At 32.4% G+C, this 18381-nt stretch overlaps 2 protein-coding genes and 1 long non-coding RNA gene across 4 annotated transcripts; 1 reads left to right on the top strand and 2 right to left on the bottom strand.

Annotated features, from left to right (window-relative positions):
• The first annotated feature begins 1032 nt into the window (after positions 1–1032).
• On the top strand, positions 1033–1878 carry LOC141723560 (arabinogalactan O-methyltransferase 1-like). The gene has a single exon (XM_074525393.1). It carries the CDS (start codon positions 1043–1045, stop codon positions 1760–1762), a length of 720 nt encoding a protein of 239 aa, XP_074381494.1. The 5' UTR covers positions 1033–1042; the 3' UTR covers positions 1763–1878.
• A 5191-nt stretch (positions 1879–7069) lies between these two features.
• LOC141723868 (uncharacterized) lies at positions 7070–9163 on the bottom strand. 2 transcript variants are annotated; one of them, XR_012576386.1, is made up of 4 exons: positions 9090–9163; positions 8890–8997; positions 7475–7735; positions 7070–7179 (listed from the first exon to the last, which is right to left on the bottom strand). It is a non-coding gene; the product is annotated as an uncharacterized LOC141723868 (long non-coding RNA). The 2 variants fall into 2 exon arrangements; XR_012576385.1 differs by lacking the exon at positions 9090–9163 and having other exon boundaries at positions 8890–9080.
• A 7979-nt stretch (positions 9164–17142) lies between these two features.
• LOC141660959 (protein FAR1-RELATED SEQUENCE 5-like) lies at positions 17143–17679 on the bottom strand. The gene has a single exon (XM_074467936.1). The coding sequence runs from the start codon at positions 17677–17679 to the stop codon at positions 17143–17145; it is 537 nt and encodes a 178-aa protein (XP_074324037.1).
• Between the last annotated feature and the right edge of the window lie 702 nt (positions 17680–18381).

Here is an 18381-nt window from a genome sequence, read left to right as displayed (position 1 = left end):
GTTGAGAAAAAAAGTAAAATGAATAATATAGATACAAAAATAATCCTGTAATTATATAAACACATCATCCATATTGATTATAATTTTTGGTGTTTCGGCGTGTAATGCAAGAATCTTTTATTTTCAATATATAAATTATATATTAATTTGCAACTGTTAAAAAAGTTCAAATTATAGTTCAAACAAATAAAAAATATTAACGAGTTTCGCTTAATTTTAGTTTGACTCTATCTTGATTTGTAGAAATCAGATATTGATTATTTTACCTCACACGAATCTCACTATATAATTTCTATTTTAGTGATAGTTTAAAAAGAATTATCCAACAATAATTATTCATATACTAAAGGAAAAATAAGTATGAATTTCGCATCAATTTTTTTTATTTAATTAAGAATGGCAACTTCTTTTTTATTTAAATCATTAAAAATATAGAATCTTCTATAGGATGTTTACTTTAGATAAAACAACTATAATCTATTTATTTAAATATCTAACGGTTTACATTGATTGCGAGGACCATATAAGAATATAATGTTCATAAAAAAAATCCAAATAAATCCCAACAGATTTTGATAATATACTCCTGCCATGTTATAATAATCTATAAAAAGAAGAAGATAACATCACCAGTATAGTTCATTGGAGTCGTTATCCAACACTACAGATATATAATCTGCATTTGTTCAGTGGAGAAATCACCCATGGCAAAAAAAGTATTGAATTACGGTGAGTCTAAACCACTTACTTTTTTCATAGTATACAGATCTGTTGTCTGAAAGTCATATATTTACGAAAGTGTCTTTTATTTATAGTCAATTTCTGCTCATTATCTCACCTTTGACAATCTCCTCAACTCCACACTTATTTGAGTTGTTCTTACACTATAAACTCTGAAACTTTTCTTCTTTTTTTTTTGCTTTTTTATTTTCCAGCAATGAAGAATAATGATCCCGTTCGTTTGATCATTAACGAAAAATCAAAAATTTTAATTATCGGGATAGCATGTTTCATTGCCTGTGGTTTGTTCATTTCTACCTTGATGTTTTCTTTCATGGGATCACCAAATGTTATGGCGAGCACACAACGCGAAATAGTCCTGCACTACGCAACGTCCGACATTGTTCCACAACAATCGAAAGCCGAGATTAAATTGGCTTATGATGTTCTCCGCGAGCGCGCGCCTTGTAATTTTCTTGTTTTTGGACTCGGTCTCGATTCACAGATGTGGCATGCATTTAATCCAGGTGGAAAAACTCTATTCCTTGAAGAGGATCCGAAATGGTGGGAGAAAGTATTACAGGAGGCGCCTTTTTTAAATGGAAAGTACATAGAGTACCGTACACAACTTAAAGAAGCTGATCAATTATTCAATTCGTACAAATTTGAGCCAGATTGTGATCCGGCCAAGGGAATTCCTTTAAAAGAAAATGAGAAGTGCAAGTTAGCATTAAATATGCTTCCTGATGAGGTGTACGATACAGAATGGGACCTGATTATGATTGATGCTCCGAAGGGATACTTTCCGGAAGCACCAGGGAGGATGGCAGCAATTTACTCAGCTGCGGTGATGGCGAGGAATAGGAAAGGACAAGGAGGGACGCATGTGTATTTACATGATGTTGATAGGAAGACTGAAAAAACCTATGCAGAGGAGTTCTTATGTAAAAAGAATTTGGTGAAAGGTGAAGGAAGGTTATGGCATTTTTTTATTCCTCCGGTGGTTAATTCAGCTGCTGCTAAATCTTATGCTTTTTGCTAAGATTAAACCATGTGTTTTTTACCAACTTGTTTTTTATGTTCTTTATAAGTTTTAAACAATTTGAAAAAACCAGTTTGGGTTTGATAATATATGTGCATCAAACATTTCATTTCATTTATTGGTTTGAGTAAGTCCAATGTTAAATATAAAATAATTATATACACTATCATAATTTGAGACCAAATCTTTTTTCTTAAATATAAGACCAATAATCAGAATAAATTAGACTACGGAATAATTATATACATTTTTTTATCGTTTAGTTATGTAGTATTAATGTTGGTAATTGCCTATTCTAATCTATGTATAAAGGAACCGAGCAATTTGCTGCTGTAACTATTTCTCAGACTTTTTGGGGCACCACAAAAATTTTGCTATCATTTATCGTTTAGTTATGTAGTATTAATGTAGTATTATTTTGCTGTAAATAATATAATTTGAATTATCATTTTAAATTTTTAAATTTAAAGTAATAGTTCAATGTGTTGAATTTCAAATGAAAATTCAAATTTTTTTAATCATCCAAACATGTAATTGAGCTAAATTCAGAATTTCAAATAAAATTAAGGTTATCGGGGAACCATTAACTTTTCTATTATTTGAGATAAACTAGTACTGCATATATTAGCAATCAGCCTCCAAAGTTCACAGTGGTTCTGTAGTGGAATCATAGTTGTCAAATCAAATGCATTTTTTTCAAATTTAAGTGTTGAACTTTTTATAATATTAAAATGTATTTATCATTCTACATTGGCATAGAATTTTACATCACAAATTTTATAATTTGTGATGTAATTCTATAATAAAATCAAAGGGTTCTCCACATATCTCCATGCAAGAGGGTTCTCTCTCGAAGGTTGGCCTGAATATATATATATATATATTAAGATTTGTGTTAATTTTTGTAATTAATTGCATGCAGGAAATAATATTAAAAAAATTATTATAAAATCTAATTTTCAAGATTGAAAATGTTCACTTAATAAATATTTTACATGTTTAAAAAAATGTTAAATTAAAATTATAGTCAAAATATATACTAAAAGATGGTTTTTCAGAATTTGTTCTTTGTTTTTCCTCAATTTGATTCGATGTAATTATATCAAACAACTTTCCTCGATGTCGCCTTCCCCGGCGAAAAAATGACCAAAATCTCATTTTAGCTGTCCTTTTGCCCAAAATACCCATTCTGAAAAAAGTTCCCAAAATACTCACCAGATACTCCACTGATACTGGAGTATGAGGATGATATGCGATTTTCAATGGAGTATCAGGATGATACTCCTTTGTCAGTATAGTATCGTGGCTGATACCCCTCTATTAGTGAAGTATTAGTCCTGATACTCCTTTCCCAGTGGAGTATCACTTTTAAATATTGTTTAGAAATATTTAAAATAAAAAGTAAAATTTTAGATGATACTCCACTGACAAAGGAGTATCTCACATGTTACTCCATTGATAAAGGAGTATATGTGTCGATACTCCACTGACAAAGGTGTATATGGGTCGATACTCTACTGACAAAGGAGTATCATCCTGATACTCCTATGTCAGTGGAGTATCAAGCTGATACTCCACTGAAAATGGAGTATTTAGTGGGTATTTCAGGCAGCTTAAAATTCTGGTGGGTATTTTGGGCGATTATTATTTAAAAATGGTTATTTAGGTCTTTCACCCTCTTCCGGCGCCATCTCACATTTTACATTTTATATAAGATAATTGTTCCTAGCAGAGGATTGGTACGCCCTAATATGAAATTTAGTAAACATTTATTTTGTTAAATAAAATTATATTCAAAATTTATACTAAAAGATAAATTTTACAAATTTGTAATTTATTATTCTCTCGATTTGTCTAGATATAATTATATCATACAATCTTATTCGATGTTGAATTCAGGCGTCGTTTCACATTTAATATTTGATATATTGTTCTTGTGACTGTTTTTTAGTAAGTATTGTGATATAAAAGAATTTGGAAACATGACCATTTAAGTGATTTGTTATTAAAAATAATTTTTAAAAAAATGTAATGAGAAATATACTTTATAAGGTCAAGATATCTAATTGCATGACAATTTTATATATTCGTTAACAATCCTCTTAGTATTTATTATATATTGTTCTCCTTTCCCTAATTATCTGGCAGTTTTGATTTTTTAGGAGTCAAATCAATCGACTTTTGACTTGATATTAAAACTAATCGATTATTTCTTTTGAAATCTGAAAGTTACATTTTAAAATGAATCGATTGTACTATCCAATTATATATTTTTGTTATTTTTCAATTGTATGGTACGTGTTAATAACGGTCAAATTTTTGTCAAATTGACCGGTCAAAATCAAAATGGACATGTATTTAGAGAGAGGGAGTAAAATATGTGTTGATTTGATGTAAATAATTCCATTATGAAGGGAATGAGATTAAAACAATCACTGTAATATCTAATTTCCAAGATTGACAATTTTCACTTAGTAAATATTTAATATGCTTAGTAAATTATAAATAAAAATGATAGTTAAAAGTCATATTAAAATATAATTTTTTCGAATTTATAATTTTTCTCCTTCATTTTGGCTTGTTATAATTATATTAGATATTTTTAATCGACGTCATCACCCGAAACTATCTCACACTCTAACAATAAATTTAGTAAACATTTAATATGTCCAATAAAAATTTAAATAAAGCTATATTCAAAAGTCATACTAAAAGCTAATTTTCACAAATTTATAATTTATTTTTCTCTCGATTTGGCTCATAACAAATCACATTACTCGATTAGCGGCATCACATCCCGACACCTCATCGCATTTTATATAAAGTATAATATTATCATGAGAGGTTTTTTACGGACATGAAGTATAATTAAACTCTCTCGAAATAAATTTAATATTGTGTACTAACTCCTGTTTTCTTTAAAATGAAACTTAACAATTCACAAATTAATGCTTACTTTATTTTTGTATAAAGAATACATGAAATTCAAAATTTGGAATATCCTGGTTGCTATTCAAAATTGTAGATAAAAATATCAATAACATATACTTTATCTTAATTCGAAAATTTTAGTAGGGGATTAAATATTTTCTAGTGTACATATTTTTTTAATTAACAATCATCATAAAAATGAGTACTAAAACAAATAAAGAAAGATTGGAGAGACAAAAAAAGTAAAAATAGAAGAAAAGAAGAAGAGATTTGATAGGGTACTCAACGACTCGAGAAATACAGGAAATGAATCAATAATTCAAACTTTGGAAAAAAGAGCGGCACAAAAATGAGAGAAAATCCTAAAAATTATGTAGGTCTCATTTCATGTGTGGAATACATAATATAGCAATATAGCTGAAGAAATCGTTTAAAAATTTTTTGGTTAGGATGTAAAAATTATTTATTTATAGATAATTAAAATATGTTCAGAACCTTACTCTAGTATTCTTACTTTAGGATGTCAAAATTAATATTTTATTATTAAAAAAGCAAATTGCTTATTTTTCATACCAAGTAACTCAAAAAATTATTTTGCATTTTTAAAGACAATGTATACCATATAATGGTAGAATTTTTATGACACTTTCATTCATATTATTGAAAAAAGATCAAAACAACCTCTTTGATAATTTATATTTATATATATAATAAAACTTGCATGTCATCTTGCTTACGGTAATACATCTTGAAGTTACCTACTTGGACTGAACATTAGAGAAACAGCCCAGGACCTGAAATACATGACACACACCTACTAAAATAGAAAAAACAAAAACCCATATGACACTGCTATGCTAGTTTGTAATCATCACCAAGCTCTAGTTGGGCTAGTAGTTTGGCTTGCAATCATTCATTCCCTTTTACATGGGAATCAACCATTTTTCGATCATACATATTACACCATCAATTAATTAGGTAAAACTGAAACACATACATATGATAAAGATGCATGCAAGGCTTAGTTGTTGAAAGCACCGAGACATTCTCAAATCGTGTCAGGGAAGCGGAGACGACAACAAAACAGGCATATGCGAAGAAAGAAAAGGTTTTGTTTAGACAGTCATCTGAGTTTTTTGCTTATAAACATCTGGAAAACTCGTACTATCAGATAGAAAAAAACTTAATCATTTCAATATATGATCTTTTCCCAAATGTGTTGCCACATTGATGCCTATAAAAAACATACTTCTAATGGCTCGGTTCAGCATAACCAACTAATATGTCTTGAGTCAATCTTAAGAGACATTAGACATTAAACTCAAGTAAAAGCATTTTGAACTACTCAATACAATCTCTAGCCAAAATACATGTTGCCTAGAGTAAACTTCTGCAATTACGACGGATCCTTACTTCTTGACCATCACTTTCAATTGCAGTCCATCCATCATTACAAAAATCTACTACAATAAAAGAAGATAATGATTTATTAAGAAGAATCCAATGCAAGAGTCCTTCCTGATCACTGACCAAAACTTAGACTAAATTTAAAAAATCAGATTATGAATACAACTCTTTGAAATGTTTAGTGCCATTAAACTTTATATTTTGAAATGTCACAGGCCTTGTAGTATATCTATATTTAGAATTATTCAAAGAATGTCCAATTAATAAATTTTTAAAATAAAATAAAAAATATATATATATTTGGAAGGTACCTGCAGACCGAGGCCTATGATGGTCAAGAACATTTTGACTGAACATCCATAACTGAATTTCCTGCATTGATAAATATATGATGTAATTTGAGAATAATCCTTTAGTTTTGAAAACTCAATTAAAGATAGCATCTGTTTACTATGCATGTACTTTTTTTAACCTTAAAAAGTTTTTTTGACGAAAAGTCAAATATATTATAAGCATAAAATAGTTTTTTATAAACCACTGCAAGGACATGATAAACAATTTTTTTATGCATGTGTAGCGAAAGGACCTCGCAGATTAGATAACCAGCCTAGATAAACGGGATAAAAAACCCAACCATAAAAATAAATAAAAGATATAACAGACATGAACCTAAGGCCTGCTAGAATATTCAACTAATCATTTTTCACTGCTAGGAACTACATTTCCAACAACATTTCCTCAACGTCCAATAGCTTATTGAAATAGTTCGGCGGCTAAACCGCCTCAGCAAGAACAGTAGTAACACCAGGAAAATAACACATAAAATGCACAGGAGATATATCAGACATAATCTTAAGGCCTGCTAGAATATCCAAGTAAGCGACGAATTATCGCTCTAACAAAGCACAATGTATGTAAGTAATCACTAGGTAAACCCCACAGGCAGAATATATATTTTGTCATCACCTGAAGATAACACATGACCTACTGACGTTGTCTCAACAGCGTTATGTACTAGCAGAATCCCTATCAATCCCTTTTCTTCCTTCTGCCATAGTTCTTGCTCCACCAATTTCACACTATATTGAATTAGCAAAAAATTTCAGATCATTACAAACTTCTGATACATACTTATATCTTATGAAGCCGATTGTGGCTTAATCACTTAAATCAAGTACACAAACATATTTACCAAAAGTTGGTACCCTAGAGATTATGGTTTTGATCTAAATGGTTATTCAGATGCAGATTATGCATGTTATAAAACAGACAGAAAAAGTACAACAGGAACCTGTCAATTTCTAGGGAACAAGCTTGTGTCCTGGTTTAGTAAAAAGCAAAATTTAAATTTCTACTTCTACAGCCTGTCATCACCTGAAGATAACACAGGACCTACTGACGTTGTCTCAGCAGCGTTACGTACTGGCAGAATCCCTATCAATCCATTTTCTTCCTTCTGCCATAGTTCTTGCTCCACCAATTTCACTTAAATCAAGTACATAAAATTAAAGTTTGTCATCACCTGAAGATAACATAGGATCTACTGACGTTGTCTCAGCAGCGTTACGTACTGGCAGAATCCCTATCAATCCCCTTTCTTCCTTCTGCCATATTTCTTGCTCCACCAATTTCACACTATATTGAATTAGCAAAAAATTTCAGATCATTACAAACTTCTGATACATACTTATATCTTATGAAGCCGATTGTGGCTTAATCACTTAAATCAAGTACACAAACATATTTACCAAAAGTAACGTCAAAAGTAATTACATCTACCTTGACATGAACAAAAAAATGAAAAAAATATCAGAAGAATTTGTCGGTTACCATGCATCTAAGCTGATACTATTAGAAAAATGTCAGCAAACAATATTTGCATATATAGATTTCCCATTGCAACCCGTCTTCTAATAAATTTCAGCATTTTTCCTAAATTCACATATACAACTATAATTATTTTTTGCAAAATACATTCATCTTTGGTGCCGGCACACATATATAGAACTACATTAAGGATGAAACCTAATTGAATTTCTACGAAAGACTCCCATGGTCAAGTTCAGCTTGAATTCATAACTACTCGCTCAAATTCAGAATAACTTTTCCACAACTCACTGATATTTGGCTCGAGTTCATATATTTATATTCTATAAGACTATTTAGAATTAAAAAATATTTATATTCTAATATACAACCTACAAAACTGTCCATTGATATCGGGTCATATTCAACGATATAATGTCTTACATCTAGTATAATTACAAATTTGGATTCCGATGAAGAACTAATAAATATGAGAATATACAACTACCTCTATTATTGAGATGATTAGAACGCCTGAATTTGAAATCAGTCAATTACGTGCTAAAATCTAAGTTTGAGGTTAATTTTGATATAGCCTTTGAGGTTGTCATATACAGAACTTAAGAAAACTAAAAAACTCAAGGTGTACAATGGAAGGCTCTAAATTAATTCTAAACATAACACAGTTTAATTCGAAAGGAAAGGTGAATAATGGTTACATAGTTCCCAGGCCTAGTACTGCACATAGTTGAACTAAAAGATGAAAACAGTATTTGAATCCGATGGTAAAACACATACAATTTAACAGGAATTATAGTGTTTTCAACTAATAATATGATGAACATAAGTAATAAAAGATAATTACCGGATATTACAAAGTGAGTAATTGCATATAACTTCACAATCAAATCAAATTAAAAAGAGAAGTAATCTACGGGATGATCGAATGAAGATATAAAATCGAAAAATTGAAGATAAAAAACCTGCTAAGAGAAGTGCATCGAATACGAATAATAGCGTCTGGCAACAAAACTTTGTTCCTGAAAGGTAGAATACCGAGTCGACTCGGAAGCTCCACCGATTCACTCATCCTATTTATGTGTGTGTATTGTATGTAATTAGATTATATCAGTATTGAAAGATAGATGTGTGTATATCATAACCATCTTTTGAAGTTGTCTACCTTGTTGATTTGGGTAGAAGCCTTCGTCTTCCGCAATGTATACTAAAGCAGCCGCCATTTCAAACAAAATATCAAATACTTAGAGTGCATAAAATTGAAATTATAAATTATATAAAGTATGTAAAAAGAACTTACCCATTCTGTTCAGTAGATTCAAAAATAAAGAATATATCATCAGCAACAAAAATCACCCATTGTCTATCTTCCTGAAACATCAAAAAAATAAATCGATTAAATCAAGATTGAGATAAATCCGAGTAACATACTAATTAAATGAGTAATGCTAACGATTTTAAGAAAATACATGGCTTCTATACATAAACATATACATATAGTAATAAGAAGAAGATGAGAATAAAATTATGAATTCAATTTTGAAATAAATGTCAAATATTCAATAACAAAGAAATTCAAAATTATTCAAGATTAATTTTGATTTTTGAATTTGATTCTGACTGATATGGCATGTAAAAAGAAAGAATAAGATAATGATTATTAGGAAAGTAGTAATGTTTTTTTGAATTTGAATTGCTCATGACATGAATTATAGATTTGTAATTGATTTGTTATAATGACAAATCTATTTACCTATGGATAGTCCATAACCCGATCCGTTAACCCATTTTAAATGCTTCATTTACATATATACACATATTTTTAAAAAAGTTAAGTAGAAGATTTTAAATTTTTTGGGTACAAGGGTAATTTCATGGAATTCTTCACTAGTAGGAATTAAGAATAGTAGATAATGGAGCAAATATGGGGTTGAGTGAGACAATTTATTTAATGTAAATTGACTATTTTAACTCTTATTCTATTTATTATTTCATATTTAATATCAATTAATAGCTAATCTTCATTAAAATATATTAATTATTTTGTAATTAATAATTATATATATACACACACTTACACATATATGCATACATATGTTATTTTTAATAATATATATCATTTAAAAAGTGATAAATTTAATTCTAGATATCTGAAATAATTATTGGTATAGCATGGTTAAATTACATCAAATTTTTAATAACATGTATCATATTAATTATGGTTTAAGTAGCTGATAAAAAAGCATCGCTAACTAATTTTATAGTACACTTGTAAATCATAATTTTTTTAATTGTTTAACATTTAATACGATTATTTATGACGTACTATGAGCATCAAATACTTACTTACAAAATAGAAAATATATAATTACATTTATATCATAATGCACGTGTATTACATGAAATTCTTATCAATACAACACAAAAATATATTTTGCATTTCAAAATATATATCGACACACCGATAGTATATAGTCACATATACACTATCCATGTGTGTTACACGAAATTATCACTAATACTACAAAACACAAAAAAAAAACATATTATGCATTATCAAATATACATAGACAAGTCAACAATAATATAACTACAATCGAGAACTTCGTTCAAATACAACACAGAGAAAAAAAGGTTAAGAACCCCCAATATTTATTACTAATTTAAATTTTTAAATATTCCAAAAATATACCAAAATCAATAGAAAAATTATTATATATAAATGTATACAAAAATATACTACTATATAAATTGGATTGCGGCCCATCGCTTGCTACTAACGGTTGGTTGCTTTGGACCTTTGGTCCAATTAATCCTTCCTGGATATATATTGCAAGTACCCCCACTAAATAGCGCTCTTGGACTAATATGACAATTGGCCCAACAACAACTCCAAGAAATGTCTTATAATTTTCTAAATTAAAATCATGGCAATTGTCAAAAGTAATTACTCCAACAATGTTTTAAATATATTTTAAAATACTAGAACACATTTCAAATGTGTTACTAATAAATTTATTTGATAAATATATGTTTTAATTATTTTTTTATATATTGGACAATCGTCTAAGTGGAAAGACTCATGCAAGTAACTTTTTTAAAGTGTTAGTATTTTGAGACTGAACCGCTACTTCAAAAAATTAATTATTAAATACTAATATTAAATCTCTAATTTGGTTCAAAAAACTAATTTTTGATAAAAAAAAACTAGCTTCCGAACAACGTCCTAAGATTTAATTTGAATTTCGTCGGTTAATAATTGTATTGTACTGTTTTAGAAAGGTAGTTCTTGTCTTAGCACATAATTAATGGACTTAATGGTCATTGATATTTGGATATGATTTCAGCCCATTTCTAAGTATAGGTTCTAGCTGCATGATGGAATAGCCCAATATTATGGATGTCTCTAGAATGGGCCGCTGTTTGAAATAGAAATCTAGAATGGGCCGGCCTTAAACTTTTATGCAATGACATCGTTTTAACGCGTTGCGAGTTGTGACCGGACTTGGGGAAAATTTTGTTATTTATGTATTCACCTATTTTAAATAAAATTAATCAATCAACTATTTTTGAGCAATTTATCGGCGATTTTTGAAAAAATCGGTCAATTTCTATAACAGAAATTGGAAGTATCATATAATCTTAGATTTGAATTTGTTTCTGGCTCACATGGTACCATGTTTAAATATATATATATATATATACACATATATATACACATATATATATATATATATATATATATATATATATATATATCCTGTCGGGAAAAAATAAATAGGAGTTCAATTTTGATTAGATAACCTCCATATATTAAATATTTGATTAGATACATCAAGTTATTAGACAAAAAAAGGTTTAATATAGTGAACAATATTGTAGATCAATGATGTGGATTACAGAAAAAATACATAAGAGCTCAATTTTAATTAGGTAATCTCCATATATTAAATAGATCTATTTGATTAGATACGTCAAGTTTGACAAAAAAAGTTTAATATATAAGTGAACAATATTGTAGACCAACATTAACGTGAATTATTTAAAGGGGGCCGGTCTACAACAAACGTTTGTTGTAGACCGGTATATAACAAACACATTGGCAGCCGTTGGATCGGAGATTGAATGGCTGAGATTAAAGGCGGACCGCGAAAATTTTCAGCAGTCCGGGGTAATTACGAAAATACCCCTAACCACGGACCGCGGAAAATTTCAGCGGTTTGTGGCGTTTTTTGTTTGCCTTATCCCTAGCAAACACAAACTCTCTCAAACAGATATACAAACACAGCAACAGCCGCGCAGAAGCAGAGAAGCAGAAGCAGCACAACCAAAAACCTAACACAACCTAACACAGCGAGCCAAAATCATTCCTCTTTCTCGCAATTAAGGTATATAATCGATTCTTTTATGTTATTTACAGTTTTATTGATATAAATTTATGTTTGTTTTTTTATTGTAGATATGATTTTGTGTATGTAATTCGAATTTTTAGTGTTAATTAATGTATGAATCTTTGTGATAAATTAACTTATGAAGTGTAGTATGATTAAATTTGATTTTTGAGAAATTCTAGGGTTCATAATTTGAAATTGAAAAATATTAGTTTTTTAGGATTTACTTAATTAAAATTTAATTTTGATTCAATTTTTAGGATATATTTAATGAAGAATTAATTTCGAATTAGTGGTTTAATTAGTGGTTAAAATCGAATTTAATTAGTGAATTACGTTTATAAATTTGGTAAAATCGAATTTGCATAATTTGGTAAAATCGAATTTTTTTGAATTAATTTAGTTAATTTCAAATTTAATGAAAAAATAGTGTGAAATTAGGGTTTAGTTTAATTTTTTTGAATTAATTTATTTAATTTCAAATTTAATGAAAAAATAGTGTGAAATTAGGGTTTAATTTAATTTTTTTGAATTAATTTATTTAATTTCGAATTTAATGAAAAAATAGTGTGAAATTAGGGTTTAGTTAATTTTTTTTTAATTTTTAGTTAATTTCGAATTTAATAAAAATTAGTGTGAAATTAGGGTTTAGTTAATTTTTTTTGAATTAATTTAGTTAATTTTAAATTTAATTTAGTTAATTTCGAATTTGGTAAAATTAGTGTTAAATTCTAAATAAATTAAGAATTTATAATTTATGAAATTAGGGTTAATTTGGGTGATTATATGTGGTAATTGTTTTAATTGTGTATGTGGTGTTTTAATTGTGGTGATTGATGAATTATGTTGACAATATTTTCAGGTATGGATAATTTTGGTGATTTCGGGAATATGTTGCCGGGTCCTAACGCGCATAATATTATTTGGGACAATCGGTATCACGTCAGTGAGGATGTTTGGGATGGTGCAGGGAGAGATGAGTTGCAGAGCTATTCGGGGAACAAGTCATTGCACTTATGGAAGTTAAGAAGACCACAACGGGAATTGCTACACATGCTTGGGTTTGGGATTTTTGCAGACCCTGCTGTTGTCTTGACTACTGACACTCGGTTGATATCTGCTTTGGTGGAGAGTTGGAGACCTGAGACCAACACTTTTTTCACGAGGCAGGGCGAGATGACTGTTACATTGGAGGATGTGGGGTTTATTTTAGGGGTGCCAGTTCAGGGGGATGCGCTGACTTGTGGGGTGATAGAGAACAAGGCGGCGTATTTTGCTAATAATTGGTTTGAGCCTTTGACCGAGGAGGAGGTGAAGGAGGCTTTGTATCAGAATAAAATCAAGCTGGGGTGGTTGTTTGAGAGATATGGTGCACAGAAGCCTGAGAAGAACAATATGAGGGCCACGGTTGTACATACCAAGGCATATTTGCTATTCATTATGGGTTGTATCCTCTTCCCCAACATCAACCGCTCTTTTGTTCATGTTCGATATATGCACCCGTTGATTAATATGCGGGAGATTCCTTATTATTCTTGGGGTGCAGCTGTGTTAGCTCATATATACCGGGGTTTGGAGATTGCTGCAAGGAAGGGCAGCAAGAGCATTGCTTGTTGTGTCTGGGTGTTACAGGTTTGGTCTTACGAGAGATTTCCTCGTATTGGCGTGCCTTTACGATCTCCCGGTCAGGAGGATTATCCAGTTGCTGAGGGATGGGCCTATGCTAGTGATACTCATGTCGGGGTTTTGAAGAAGCGCAGGATGTCAGGCCCTCACCACAGCTTACCGTTCTATAGGGGTGAGTTTGATGGTGTTGCTGGTGATGAGGTGGTCTGGAGGCCGTATGCTAGGTTCGAGGATGTTATGGACAACGAGATGATACATGCACAGTTAGCTGGGTGCGGTCGAGTTCCCCTTGTATGCTACGACGTGGTCGAGTGGCAGCATCCGGACAGGGTGTCGAGACAGTTTGGTTCTAGTCCCCAGATTCCACGTGCACCGGTGAACATGGTTGGTTACAGGGGGGCTAAGGATGCCACGTTTGCTGGGGAGGATTGGCTGGTGCGGTGGTTTATTGATATTGGCAAATAGGCCAGGTTTTGTTCATATTTGGATGGCCTTGTTGATGACTCGGTAGACATAGCTTTGGAGGCTGATTACATGGCGTGGTATACTGATATATCTTTTATGCGCATAGGGAAGCCCGATCCACAGCCTCAGCAGCAGTACAAGACGAGGGAGTTGTATGATAGCCTCGAGGGCTATGAAGTTGTAAGTGTTTTACAAATATGCATATTTCACATTACACCCCCACACACTACAAAATTTGCATTCACACTTATTTCATCTTGATGATATGATATCCTTGTGGAATTAATGAAAAAAAGTTTGCTTGTTTTTGTTTGTAGATGGTTGCCGGGCTTAATATGTTGAAGCAGCTGGATGCTAGGGTTCCTCCTGAGTTTGTGGAGGAGTTTGGGAGGATTTCTGCTACCTTCCTCACACCATTCTCTCGATTGATGAAGAAGATCAAAGGACCCGCCTACAGACCTCCCACATTTCAGAACATAAAATCAGATTTCATTGCACCTTTGGCTGACGACTTTGACATTCAAGCCATTCCTGCCCAGGATGTCGTTGACATGACACAGCCATCCCACATGTGTCTCAGCCACCCCAGGCTATTGCCTCATCTAGTAGGCCCGCGAAGCTTGCATCCCGCAGGATGAAAGAGGAGAAGTGGAGTATCACTAAGAGTCTCAGCATGACAAAGAAGAATGCTATATATTCAGATTGGGGATGGGGCTTTGGGATGGCGCCGAGGAATCCCGGTGGTCTTAGTGTTCAGGACTATCACGTCCATGCATCAGCTATGCAGAGTCTGGCTCCAGGAACATGGGTTGATGACAGGATCATATACACTTATATGGTATTGTTTGTTGTCTAATATATTTTAGTTTTTGCATTTATTTTACTTGTTGCATTAATTTTACTTGTTGCATTTATTTTACTTGTTGCATTCATATATACTTGCAGGGATTGCTAAGGACTCGGGAGGAGGAGATTCACACTGGAGGTATATGGGAGAGGAAACCCGTCTATTATTTCATGGATCCCTACTTCATGGTTCTTGGGAAAGGACATGTGAAGAAAATCAGAAAAGCATCGAGGGTCGGTGGAGATACATTGCAGAGGGCATGGAATAAAGCATTACGTAGCTTTACCGGGTTTTCCAGTGCTACTGTTGGCCCTTCCGTTCTCGAGGCGGACTACATATTCATCCCATGTTGTGTCGGAGATGTGCATTGGGTTTTGTTCATGTTCGGTACTAGAAGATTTGAAGGTCTTATCATAGATTCAATGAATGACGAGCCGGATTATCGTGAGGATATACGAGTGGTGGTATGTTCCTCTACTATTACTGTCTTCTATATAGTCCTTACCAATTGTATATTATATTCATTCTCGGATCATAATTTCATTGCAGTCATGGTTGTTGCCGAGGCTATTGCATATGGTACACCCAGTCGAGGGGCTTGACCCTACTTCAGCCGAGGTCCAAGTTCTACCGTCCAGGCCAAAGCAACGAAACTCTAATGATTGTGGTGTTTATGTGATGAAGTACATGGACTACTTCACACAAGGATATGACTTAGCCGAGGTACCGAATTGGTCGCAGGAGGAGGTGGATACCTTTAGGTATAGGATAACTAGGGAGCTTCAGCTAGGGAAGGCAAGGGGGATTCCCGGGATTCGTATGCGTAGGCGTCACGAAGCTTCGTAGTTGAATTTCATTTGATTTTAGGTTGTCGGATTATGTAGTTGGATTTCGTTTCATTTTAGGTTGTCGGATTATGTAGTTGCATTTCTTTTGATTTTATATTGTCGGTTTACGTACTTGGATATCATTTGATTTTATATTGTCAGTTTTATTTGATTTTATTTTGGTGGATTTTGTGGATTTTGGATTGTTTTGGATTTCGGAGGATTATTTTGGTGAATTATGCTTGATTTCGGAGGATTATAGGTGTGTGGGATTTTTGTTGCCAATTTTGGTGAATTTGGTGGATTATAGGTTGTAAATTATGCTCGATTTTGTTGGCAATTTTTGTGGATTATAGGTGGTGAATTTCTGTATACAGTCTGCATTACAAAAAAATTCCTGCCCAGCCGCGGAAATTTTCCGCGGTCCCTCTTTAGCCCAACCGCGGAAAATTTCCGCAGTCCGTCCCTTTGGTTTTGTTCCAGAAAACAGAGCAGAAAAACAGAGCAGAAACAGAGGCATGCATGCAAACCTTCTGTTGAAATTGCTTATTTTTTGGAAGTTAGTCCTAAACTAACTTCCACTAATCCAAACCACTCTCAAAAGTCTTCAAATATGGTAATGAGTGATTTTCAAATTTTTTTTTTCATTTTTTACGTTAAATTGAAAATTCCTTAAAAAAGTCAACAAAAGTCAACGCTTGTCCAAATATTGAAAAAAACCTTTCAATACATTTCATAATAATTTGTAATGTATAGTTCGACTTGTAAATTTTACTTTTCAATCTCAAATTTTTAGGTACACTTTCAATCTCAAATTTCATACTTTAATTCATAGAAAATTCATATAAATTCATATAAAATTCAATGAAAATACATAGATTCGAATGAAAATTACACGATCAATACAGTCCACTAAATTTTATGAAATATATTGGTCCTAACCAAAAATACCTAGTATATTAGAAAGACCACCGGATAACCGGTGTTGAGCAACTCCTTGCGTAGTATCCACGAAGCATGCAATATGGTAGAGAACAAGTACACAACCATCACGGATATGGCCTAATCTTCTTCCTTCTCCCTCATCAATTGCCTTGCCAATGTTTTTTGGGCATTTTCAATGAATTCCTTCAAACCCGTTGCCGAACTCACGTACTTATCAAAGAAAGAATTCATCCCCTCACTCCTCGATGTACTATTTTGAAACGCCGAAAATTTGTTTCTAGTATATGCAGGAATCCACTTGTGCTTCAACTCATATAACCCCTTTAACCATTTATGATCTTGCAAGTGATACTTTTCCACAAACGACGCCCATCTAGCTTCAAAAACACATTCGGTGAGAGATTTATAAATGCAATTGTTGAAGTTCATCTTGAATTCCGGAAAAGCCGAATAATATTGAGCTAATTTCTCCGGGAATTTTTGACTAATGTGCCAAGAACACAATAAATGGGTAGTATTCGGGAGTACAACCGCAATAGCGCTTGCCATGGCTTGATCTTGATCCGTGATTATAGTCAATGGAGGATTATTCCCCACACCTTCAAGCCAAGTACGAAGAATCCACTCAAAAGTCGACGCGTGTTCATCCCGCATCAATGCAAACCCGAAAATTACCGATTGATAATGATGATTGACTCCGGTAAATGGGACAAATGGCATTGCATACCTATTTGTCCGATAAGTGGTATAAAAGCCATAACATCGCCAAAATTTTGGTAAGCCATTATACATCTCGGATCAATCCATACTAGACACTTCAAGCGATTCTCTTCATCGACTTCGGTCCTAATAAAATATTTAGAACCACTTTCTTCATTCAACCTATGCAACAAGTCCAACCCCGCTTGGGCGTTACTAATCTCAAACCTTTTCTTCCTCTCGTCTCTTAACACATTCCTAACATGTTGAACATTGAAACCAACTTTGTCATTACCTCCATGAATGTTACCAATCACATTCATCACTTGACAATTACGAACCCCCGAACCATAAAGCGTTTTTATCAAACTACGGGTCGTGGTGTTGACATGTCTTTCTCGTTGTACCAAATTCATCTTACTAGGGGAAATAAGACCGTGGTTGTGTACTAATTCAAGGCTAGTTACCTCCCAGTGACATTTTTTCTTTTGATAATTGACATACATCCTCACCTTGCACTCGCTTTTAGGAAGAACCTCTCTACGCCGTTTATTTTGACTACTCTCGGCGATGACACTTTTTCCATAAAGCCTACAAACATATAAACGACCATATATCTCGTTGTCTTTATTACGATGGCTAGCTTGAATTTTAATC

This window comes from Apium graveolens, chromosome 5 (assembly GCF_009905375.1).
Source record: "Apium graveolens cultivar Ventura chromosome 5, ASM990537v1, whole genome shotgun sequence".
Lineage (NCBI taxonomy): Eukaryota > Viridiplantae > Streptophyta > Magnoliopsida > Apiales > Apiaceae > Apium > Apium graveolens.
The sequence above is the reverse complement of the archived record's forward strand: the minus strand, read 5'-3'. Positions and strand labels throughout refer to the sequence as shown.

Bases quoted from the DNA above. Each gene is read 5' to 3' on its own strand.
- LOC141723560 (XM_074525393.1), top strand. From the start codon at position 1,043: ATGTTTTCTTTCATGGGATCACCAAATGTTATGGCGAGCACACAACGC.
- LOC141660959 (XM_074467936.1), bottom strand. From the start codon at position 17,679: ATGCGGGATGAACACGCGTCGACTTTTGAGTGGATTCTTCGTACTTGG.